Consider the following 10616-nt stretch of genomic DNA (forward strand, 5'->3'; position numbering starts at 1 on the left):
ATTGAATAAACAGATATTTTTTGAGACTTATTGATCAAATCGGATAAAAACATAAAAACTACAACATCCATTATTTGAGCTTTTAGGCCTATATATCTATACTATATGGTAAATAGGTAGCAATCCGGCGTGACGACCATTTATAAAAATAATGAGCTAGATTCGCCCGATTATTCGGATTGAGTCAAAAACTCGGTTTTAATTTATTCAAGTAAAATTAAGCCGAATGTCTATACTTGAGGACTTATAAGTTATATATAAAACCTCCCAAAAATACTATTCCGAAAATGGAATTGAGTGAAAGTTCGATATTTAATGGTAGGATATGTAAAAAATTAGCTAAAAGATGTTCTAAAATTTAAAGCATTTAATTATTTCAGAAATCAGTGGAATATTAATTATTTAGTCGAATATTAGGTTCGATTTCAGTTTAGAAAAAACGGTTTCGGTCAGACTCAGGGTAAACATTTTTTTCTGTTTTAGTTTTTGTGGTGAAAAACTTACGCAGAAATTATTATTTACATAAATGTTAGTTTAGACGATGCCACCTCCACAAATTGGATTATAAATATGTTGTTGCAACTACAATAATCGCATTATTCACTCCCAAATATTAGGGTGAGTACAAACTATAAAAAATAGAGATTAACGCACTATAACAAAAAAAAGTTAATGGCGCGCAAAAATGCTCCTAAATCAAAATGTAAATTTTATGCTCCACAAATATTGTGATAACTTGTAAATAAGCTTGAAACAATATAACCGAGATATGTGCAATAAATAATATTTGTGACCTTTGCCCACTAATATGACACCATTACTTGATTCTATACTTTTAAGATTCTTCTTTGAACTTCAAGACGGTCCCAAAGAGCATTTCAAGGTTAAATCTTGGTTGACTGGATTATCCAAATTACTTTTCTCCGGCAGCACTGTTTGATACAATAAAAGATTAATTAAGAAGATTTATTTGTGGCAACAACTGAACAAAGTCCAAGATTATCTACTATATTTTTATTATTGTTTAAAGTTTGTTTTAAAAAAAAATGTTGAAAATTGTTAAACAAGTGACACTGGTTCCTAGAACACAATATTTTATGTTTTACTCTACTGCTGCTTTGCCCAGGACAAAGGTGCAACATGAAGTCAAAGAAGAAACAAAATCAAATTCCTCTTTTATGGCCAACATATTTCGCGGAAATTTGGTATCAGCTCAAGTATTTCCTTACCCCGACGTACTTAGTCCGGAAGACAAGGAACTTACCATCAGCTTACAGGATCCCATTTCAAGATTCTACAAAGAATTTAATGATGCTGCCAAAAGTGATGAAAATTGCAAAACTGATGATAAAACCCTAGATAAGCTGTGGGAATTGGGATGTTTTGGTGCTCAAGTTTCGCACGATTATGGTGGTATGGGAATAAACAACACACAATATGGACGTCTGGGTCAGATTGTAGGATATAATGATTTGGGCTTGGCCATCACTTTGGGTGCCCATCAAAGTATTGGTTTCAAAGGCATTCTGCTGTATGGCACTTCGGAACAAAAAGCTAAATATTTGCCGCAAGTAACCACCGGAAAGATATATGCTGCTTTTGCTTTAACAGAGTCCAGTGCTGGTTCAGATGCTAGCTCTATAAAAAGCAAAGCAGTCTTGTCAGCCGATGGTAAACATTATGTGTTGAATGGTACTAAAATTTGGATATCCAATGGTGGTTTTGCCAATATTTTCACGGTATTTGCTCAAACTGAGGTTGTGGACAAAGCCAGCGGTGCCAAGAAGGATAAAGTTACAGCATTTATTGTAGAACGGGCATTTGGCGGAGTAACCAATGGGCCACCTGAAAAGAAAATGGGCATTAATGCCTCCAGCACTACAGAAGTGTACTTTGACAATGTTAAAGTACCCGTTGAAAATGTATTGGGCGAAGTTGGTGAAGGCTTTAAGGTGGCCATGAACATTTTAAATACTGGTCGTTATGGCATGGGCGCCATATTATCCGGCAGCATGAAGTACTGCATTGAAAAGGCGGTCGATCATGTTAACAATCGTGTTCAATTTGGTAAAAAACTCAAGGAGTATAAGGGCATACAAGAAAAGATTGCCCAAATGAATGTGATACAATACGTAACAGAATCAATGGCATTTACCATATCCCAGAATATGGATGCAGGCAGTCAAGATTATCACTTAGAGGCGGCCATTTCAAAAGTATTTGCCTCCGAAGCAGCCTGGTACGTATGTGATGAAGCTATACAGGTGCTCGGCGGTATGGGTTACATGAAAGAAGCTGGTCTTGAACGTGTTTTGCGTGATTTACGTATTTTCAGAATTTTCGAAGGCACCAATGATATTTTAAGATTGTTTGTGGCTTTGACAGGCATACAATATGCTGGCTCTCATTTGAAAGAATTGCAAAAGGCCTTCAGAAATCCAGCTGCTAATTTTGGTTTTATATTTAAAGAAGCTTCGCGACGTGCTGCCAGCACTGTGGGTATTGGTGGCACAGATTTATCACCTTTTATTGTAAACGAGTTACAAGATCATGGCAAGGCCACTGCCGAATGTATAGACTTGTTTGGCCAATCGGTGGAGTCTCTACTAATCAAATATGGCAAAAATATTATACATGAACAAAACGTCCTTAATAGATTAGCTAATGCTGCCATCGATATATTTACAATGGTTGTGGTATTGTCACGTTCCAGCCGAGCAGTGCAGAAAAACCTACCCACTGCTCATCATGAGCTAAATATGACAAAAGCTTGGTGCTACCAGGCCAATGAAAGATGTCGAACAAATCTACGCAATGCTACATCAAGCCAACAGCTTTTGCATTATGAACTATTATCGGATATAGCTGAAAAAGTAACAGAAACTGGCGCCGTAAATACAACTCATGTGCTTGAATAAAGAATTACGAAACGATTACAATTTATTAGATATCCATCCTATGCATGATTTTTTATATATTTATACACTTATTTACTCATACATATTTTAAACATATTCAAGAAATAACCACGATATTATAGACTATATTTCCTTCTTATTTATAATCAATTTTTAAATTTATAACTTGGATTTATGTTCGAAATAGAAAGTTAACTTTAAGGGTACCTTTTACTAATTCGAACATAAAGGCAAGTTTTAATAATGGCCCTAAAAGGTTTAAAAACGAAATTTCATAAACCTCTGATAAATTTAAAATTTTAATATGAATAAGGCCTAAAAACATTTTTTAAACATGACTTTAAAATAATGTGCTAATAATATATTGAATATAATCATTTTCTTTTATTTATCCTGCCATACATGTTTGGTTTTTAATTTAATCAATATCCTCGGGATTTGATGATTTCCCATGTCGTAACCAGAGATCGAAAATAACTCGTCCATATACGAAAAAACCCAAATTGTGATTTATATTTTTGTGATAAAAATAAATCATTGAAAATAACAGTTATAAAATGATTTTTATTTAAATGGTTTGGTATGACCTTTATTCGAATTTGTTGTTTTTTAATGGTTTGGTGTGAGATAAACAATTCATTTGTTCTTGTTGTTAATAAATGTTACTTTCTCTTTTATTTACATACAATAACAAATTATTACTATTTGTTAACAAATTATGGAAATAATATGATAAGTATGAAGAAGTAATTAAGTCTGAGTAACAGAAATGAGATTTTTTTTTAAATTCTTATTAATCTTTTGATAAATTCATTTGATCAAATGCATTTTTGCCATTTATTTTTCAATGTTCGCAAATAAAAGTCACAATATAACCCATTGGTAGGCGTTCATATTGTTGAGATTACGAACATTTTCGTGAATTTACACGTATACAACCCGAAAGTAAGCAAAACACACAGCAAGAGCGTAAAAAATACAAATAACTCATTTATTTGTAAACAATAGAGCGTAATAAAACAAATATTTCATTCTGTTGCTTGATGTTGTTGCGGATTTTTTATTTTTAACCCATACATGCACACAAACTACAATTTCTCTTTTTGCGCTTCCCTGATCTAACCTTTACGAACAAAATAAATTATAAATCACTCATCCAGATTATTTGTGTTCGTTTCTTTTCTGTTTCTCTCAACCCCATACATAAAATTTTCTTGAATAAATCACTCTCTCATTGATATATAACAAAAAATTATTTTTAAATGGCTGCGAATGAGAATTTACCGTAACCGTTAAGATGAAAAAGGTCACGAATTTATTGAAAAACAGGAGAGCAATTAAAATATTTGAGGCGATACTTATGAATTGCATTGAAGCAAGGAAATTATTTTATTATAGTCATTTTGATAAATGTAATATACTGGTGGGTAAGTTACCTTCCCAATTTGGATTATCCTCTATCTCACTTCACTTCATGTATTCTTCTTACCTTATAGGCAGGAAGCAATTTGTTAGAGTACAGAGAACTGAACGCCAGTTCTATCATGTACTAGTGGTTTGTCCCAAGGTTCGATATTGTATCCATTGTTATTTCTATTTTATGTTAATGATTATGCTAAATGTTCGCTGAGGATTAATTTTTTTTGTTTAGTGGGGGCTAAGAAGTTTATTGATTCTGAACCATTAATCGAAAATATTTGGAGTATTTTAGGCAATGAGAACAAGTTTTTCATCGAAGATAAAATTTTGTATTTTCTTTATATTTACACAAGGCGTATTAATTAATACACCTAGTATTTACATTATTGAAATGAAAAAGTTAAATGAATATTAGAGGAAATGATTTTATTTTCTATTGCTGGCTTTTCCAAATATTTTTTGGCACAAAATTAAAAACTTTGACTTGGAAATTCTTTAAAATGTTTCATTTAATTGTATAGGTACTTAATAATTAATTGCTTGGTATTTAATTACAATTGTATGTTAAATATAATTTTTGCAGATATGTAATTAATAGCATATTTTTAACTTAACAATAATTAACATATATTTTTAATACATTTGAACCCACTATTTACCACTTTATTTGGCTAATTTCATTTGTCTCAACGTTCTTTAAAATATCTGCAAATTTTTCCTTAATTTGTTCATGTATATCGCTTGGATTTTGCTTAGCATCGACTTGATGCCAATAGTCTTTTTCCTTTTCGTAAATTTCCTCGTATATTTTGGCAACTTTCATTTGGAATTCTTTTTTCTCATAACGTTCCTCACCATAATTACCGCGATCCAATAAAGCATCTGCTTCAGCTTTTAAATAGAACACAATGTCTGGCCGTGGTAGACCATTTTCCGGACTCATACACCATTTCAAAGACATACCCTTAGCAGCACTGTACACAACGCCCGAATAGGAATAGCGATCGACCACCAGTGTAGTGCCGGACTTGAGTAAATTTAATATTTCATTTGTGTGCTCCCATCTGTTGGCTGCAAAGAGCAGATGTATTGTTTCGTCGTTTAAATCTTGTTTATTGGTCAGATAGCCATTAATAAGTTGTCCAATGTTGGATGAACGTTCTGGGAATACCATGTGTTTTACCGGTACAGCTGTCTTTTGTAAATGCTCTACTAATAGACGGGATTGTGTGGATTTTCCACTGCGATCACAGCCTTCAAATACTATAAATGCACCACGTTTTATCATATTAGTCATAATTTGTTATTTAATTCTAATTTTCTGAGGAATGTAGTAACTATTGTTGAATAAATAGAATGAATGTCTTTTTAAGATCGTTTGTTTTCAATTTGAATAAAAAAACAATCGTAATTCGTTTGCAATTTTTTTTATCTTTAGAGATGCCAGAGATTGTTTAAATATTTGTTTTTTTTTTAAAGAAATTAACCCTGGAGCATAGCGAATTCATTATAGGTGACGTTAAAAAGGCAGCTGACTTTTTTTTATCGATGTTTTCTGGCTTCTATCTGTCAAAGTTTGTTTACATTGGCTTAATAATTTAAATGTTTTTGTTTTTTTAAGATATAAAATGGAACAAATCTAGTTTATCCAAGCTCATCGAAAGTTAAAAAAAAATGTTCGGATGTAGAGAATGTTATTTTAATAAAAACAAAGTTAAATACAAAAAAATTTCAAATTCAAAACTAAAACTCAGCTAAACCCATAGTAGAAAAATATATTTTTATCATGGCTAAAGCTCTTCAATTTTATTAAAATCCGACTATCCATTTAGAAGTTACAGATTAATTTACACTATTTGTTTCATTCCCCCCACTGTGCCTTATTAATTGATATGATAAATATTTGTCAAGTATAGACAGCGGGTTAAGAGCATATTTTTAGATATTACTGCATATTTTATGATAAATAACAAACTGACGTTAGCCTATGTTTATACCCGATAAATTTTTGTCATGATAAACGTCAAAATGGTTGTCAAGTTATCAATTTATCGATAATTTTACATCTCTAACAAAAATAGTAAATCGTTTAATTGTAAGTGATGCCATATTTGCAAAGTACATTCCTATAGAAAATATGAGAAATTGCAAAAACTCAAACTGAACAAAACAAATCGAACAATAACATTAAACAAAATCTCAGCAATTAAAAAAATAAAACCAACATAAATAATTTCCAAAATGGAATGGTATGTGGGTACTGAATGGCAACTCGAACGTAAGGGTTTACACAAAAAGGTGCAGGCACTGGAATTCACTAAAGTGGAAAAGCCCAATCAAGTGGCTAAAGTAGTAATTTATGTTAAACGTGTAGAAAATCTCAAGGAAAGGGAAACACAGTGGCTAAATGAAAATACTCTAAACACTGATCAAAACATGGAAATGGGTACGGCCATAACACCCATTGACTATTACTTAGAGATATTGGTGCAGCAAATGATGTTGGGTGAAACGGCAGAGTGCACAGTGAAAACCAAAACACCTGGGGAAGAGGTAAAGATAATCTTGACGTTACAAGAAATTAAAGAAACAAAGGGAATTCAACAGTTAACAGTACCAGAAATGTATAATTTGGCTTTGAAATATAAAGAGAATGGAGTGAAAATGTTCAAAAAGTATCCCATATTTGCCCACGAATACTTTACTAAAGCTGCCAAGTGCTTAATATCGTACAAGAGTTTTGAGGGTTTAACCAAAAAACAAGATGGTGTAGCAGGCAAAGATATGCAGGATCTGTTCATACAAATACAAACCAATTTGGCCGCTTGTCTGCTCAACGAAAAACGTTACGATGATGTGGTGTATCAAACAAATTTCGTAGACACTATGAATAATCCCTCGGAGAAAAGCATTTATCGTCGTGCCACGGCCTATTACCACATGAACGAATTTGAATTGGCCCAAAAGACAATTGAGAAGGTAGCTGATTATAAGAATAAAAAAGATTTTGTCAACTTGCATCAGAAAATCTTAAATAGTTGGAAGAATAGTAATGCTCAGTATAAGGGTATGGTACAAAAAATGTTTGGTTAAATTTTAAAATTTATTTAAATATAATAAAAAAAAGAAAACTATAAATTTAAGAAAACTATTTGCGTTTTATTTTCTCTTATTAAATTTGAATGATTTCTTCTCTTTAAATCCATTCTTAAAGCCCTTTTTGTCCTTAGAGGCTCTTTTGTCCTTAAAGCCTTTCTTATCTTTGAAGTCGCCCTTCTTGGAGTAGGAATCCTTCTTAGAGTAGGAATCTTTCTTGGAGAAGGAATCCTTTTTAGAGTAGGAATCTTTCTTAGAGAAGGAGTCTTTCTTTTCCAATCTAGGCTTTTTATTGGCTTTCAAACTGTATGGTAGTTTTGATCTCTTCCGACTAGCCGGATCTGTGGATTTAAATAATTCTTCGTCTGGTTCTTCGCCTACTTCTTCCTTATAGTAGACAGCATCATCTTCCAAATCACTGTATTGGTTTTCTTCATCTTCACCTTCTGCTGCTGCAGTATTTTGATGCGAATTTTTATTTTTCTTGTCCAATTCCTTTAGTTTTTTAGCCCGATTTTCGGTCTGTTGTTTTTTACGTTGTTCCTTAAGTTTTTGTTTCTTTTCGATCATTTTTCTAAGTTCTTCCTTTTCTTCTTCGGTCTTAGTGATATGGTCATGATAGAGTACCTCTCCGGTTAATAAACCATCCTCAATTTTCATGAGCTGCATGGTCATGCGGGGACCAATTTCATATAGTTGTACGGCTGATTTGTTATTTTCCATATTACCTTTGCGCCTAAGAGTTTGGGGCAAAACAACTTGAGAGTTTTCATCATCTTCGGCTTCTGATTCGGAAGCATTGCCATCCCTACAAAAAAGAAGGTTTATTTTTAATGTCTAGAGTATTCACGGTTTTATTTTAATAGGTACTTACTGCATTATAAAATCGGCTATATCTTCACATTTTGACAAATTGGGAATTTTACCCATTACCAATTTCTTAACACCTTTTGTTAAACCAACCGGAACAACTTGTATGGAATAGTGGCGCATTTCCACTAAACTTGTTTGAGGATTAAACGAAAAAAGTACACACCTTCTTATGGTAGCTATATTGACCTAGATTTAAAATAAAATTTACTTATTACTATTTTAAATCCTTCTGTATATTTTTGTAACAAACTCTTACCTCTGCCAAGTTTATAGCCGGAAACATGTTTTGAAATGTAGAAGCCATTAATTTCAAATGTTTACCATCGCCTGTAAAGTTATTCATTACCACCAAAGGCGAATGTTTGAAAATATCCTCATCCACAAATTGCTTTTTATTTTGCGATATAACATCACGGGCCAATGTGAACTGATGTACCTTAAATGTTAATGTTGGTCCTCGCGGCAGCCTTAAAACTTTAAATGACAATTGTGTGGCGGCCTTATTGAAAATTCCCATATGTGAGACATGGAAAAAACTACTAACAGCCACAAAATCTTTAATACGATTCATTTTCTTTTCCTTTAGTTCACTGGCCGTAAAGGGTTCCATAATTCGACGAAAATCTAGAGTTAAATCCGTAATATACGGGCACGATAAGCCGCGATGTATGATAAAGGAATGTGGTGCCTCAACCAATTCACTTGGTTCGCTTTCCTTAAAGGCCGCGGTACGCTTTTTAGGATGCTTCTTTTTAGCTTTACCCATTTTATTTCAATAAAGTTAATTTATTTTTTATATTTTTTAAATTGAAAAGATGTTCCACCGCGTGTTTTCCTATGCAAAACGAAATCAAAACAAAAGAGTAACACGTGAAATGTCAAAAGTGTGGGGTATGTTCAATAATTTGTTTTTCTTTTTGTTCTCTTTGTTTGGCTGTGTGTGTTCAGTTATGTGAATGGTAATGTTCATTACTACTACGTATTCATGTACACTGGCAACTTTGAAATAAAATTGTGTAAATTCAATTTAACGGTAAAATTATATTCAAATATTTGGAACAATAAATCGTTTATTTACTTTTGCTTCAACTGTTATCTAAAATTAACTCAATTAGTGTTTATCAGAGATTTGCATACTTCACAGATGAAAATAATAAATTTTTTCTACTTTGCTCTGAAGTTCATTGTACATCAGTGCTGTGAACTTCAACTTTGTGTAAAAACTTTCAAAGGTCCATGATTTCACCTAGCCACCACACAACTGTACTCCCGGAATAAGGGTTTAGCCGTGAAAAATATCTTAAATATGTGAACTCAAATCAAAAGTCGTATATGTATAAACCACCGTTTTTAAAAGGTAAAAACTTAACAATAAATTAAAATTGTGGAATAAAACATTTTATAACAAATCATACCGAGAAACGGATTTCGGAATCTGAAAGAGGAAATCTCAAATACATATAAGCAAGCCACCTCAAACTCCATTTTTTTAAAACAAAAAAAAAATAAGTTGATGTATCAAAAGTCGAATACACTGCCTTTATTCATAGCTCAGACTTTTGTATAATGTGATCTTCTATCTACATCTTCAAGAGAATAGTGTTTTTTAGATGTATCTTTTTTCTTCTTAACAGTTTCGGGTTTCGACCAAATTTCGACAGAAGTTCAGTGTCAGTGATATCGTGAAAACGGAGCTCTCTCTCCGTGCGCAGAAAAAAAGGGACCCGGTGTCAACCCCAAAAAGACGGAACTTATTCTCTCTGCCAGAAGACATAAACAGCCCAATTATGAATAAACAATTCCGCGGGAGTTTGTTCCCCGGGAGTTTTTTCCCATTGAATTTTAATAGGAAAAATGAGAAAAGGGGAAAAACTTCCGGGGAATTTTTATTCATAATTGGGCTGAAAGTGAATCGTTTTCTTGGACAGCAAATTACTCTGAACAAGGAATATACAGGAGAGACTGAAAAAGGGACTTAATACCTACTACACCAGCAGGAACTCTATAGGAAACACTTAACACTTGCGTGACTTAAACTAAACTTACCCCCTGTCTATACTTGACAAATATTTATCATAACAATTTTGTCATAACGAAGCAATAATACTAATAACCCCCTGTCTATACCTGATAAATTTTTATCATGATAAACGTCAAAATAGTTGTGATGATAAAATATTATCTGGTATAGTCTCTTATTAGTATAAATGGAGACTATACCTAATAATTTTTTATCTTGACAACCATTTTGAAGTTTATCATTATAAATATTTATCAGGTATAGACAGGGGGTTGCATATGAACTGTAAG

General features: G+C 32.6%; 5 protein-coding genes across 6 annotated transcripts in view; 3 read left to right on the forward strand and 2 right to left on the reverse strand.

Annotated features, from left to right (window-relative positions):
• The window catches only part of RhoGAP93B (MyTH4 and RhoGAP_KIAA1688 domain-containing protein RhoGAP93B), a 272594-nt gene that overhangs the window by 143326 nt on the left and 118652 nt on the right, over window positions 1-10616 (forward strand). The gene's annotated exons all lie outside the window — the stretch shown is intronic.
• LOC135949475 (very long-chain specific acyl-CoA dehydrogenase, mitochondrial-like) lies at window positions 1007-3319 on the forward strand. Its single transcript, XM_065499050.1, has one exon. It carries the CDS (start codon window positions 1047-1049, stop codon window positions 2916-2918), a length of 1872 nt encoding a protein of 623 aa, XP_065355122.1. The 5' UTR covers window positions 1007-1046; the 3' UTR covers window positions 2919-3319.
• Window positions 4822-5704, reverse strand: LOC135964051 (thymidylate kinase). Its single transcript, XM_065516107.1, has one exon. The coding sequence runs from the start codon at window positions 5632-5634 to the stop codon at window positions 4993-4995; it is 642 nt and encodes a 213-aa protein (XP_065372179.1). The 5' UTR covers window positions 5635-5704; the 3' UTR covers window positions 4822-4992.
• On the forward strand, window positions 6510-7485 carry Bdbt (Bride of doubletime). Its single transcript, XM_065499052.1, has one exon. It carries the CDS (start codon window positions 6579-6581, stop codon window positions 7428-7430), a length of 852 nt encoding a protein of 283 aa, XP_065355124.1. The 5' UTR covers window positions 6510-6578; the 3' UTR covers window positions 7431-7485.
• ppan (Brix domain-containing protein peter pan) lies at window positions 7406-9151 on the reverse strand. Its single transcript, XM_065499051.1, has 3 exons — window positions 8563-9151; window positions 8308-8492; window positions 7406-8241 (listed from the first exon to the last, which is right to left on the reverse strand). The coding sequence occupies exons 1-3, from the start codon at window positions 9070-9072 to the stop codon at window positions 7497-7499; spliced, it is 1440 nt and encodes a 479-aa protein (XP_065355123.1). The 5' UTR covers window positions 9073-9151; the 3' UTR covers window positions 7406-7496.

Source organism: Calliphora vicina, chromosome 1 (assembly GCF_958450345.1).
Source record: "Calliphora vicina chromosome 1, idCalVici1.1, whole genome shotgun sequence".
Classification (NCBI taxonomy): Eukaryota; Metazoa; Arthropoda; class Insecta; order Diptera; family Calliphoridae; genus Calliphora; species Calliphora vicina.

Bases quoted from the DNA above. Each gene is read 5' to 3' on its own strand.
- LOC135964051 (XM_065516107.1), bottom strand. From the start codon at position 5,634: ATGACTAATATGATAAAACGTGGTGCATTTATAGTATTTGAAGGCTGT.
- ppan (XM_065499051.1), bottom strand. From the start codon at position 9,072: ATGGGTAAAGCTAAAAAGAAGCATCCTAAAAAGCGTACCGCGGCCTTT. The intron at 8,493-8,562 runs GTAAGAGTTTGT...TTTTAAATCTAG, and splicing joins CGGCTATAAACTTGGCAGAG to GTCAATATAGCTACCATAAG. The intron at 8,242-8,307 runs GTAAGTACCTAT...TCTTTTTTGTAG, and splicing joins ATAGCCGATTTTATAATGCA to GGATGGCAATGCTTCCGAAT.
- Bdbt (XM_065499052.1), top strand. From the start codon at position 6,579: ATGGAATGGTATGTGGGTACTGAATGGCAACTCGAACGTAAGGGTTTA.
- LOC135949475 (XM_065499050.1), top strand. From the start codon at position 1,047: ATGTTGAAAATTGTTAAACAAGTGACACTGGTTCCTAGAACACAATAT.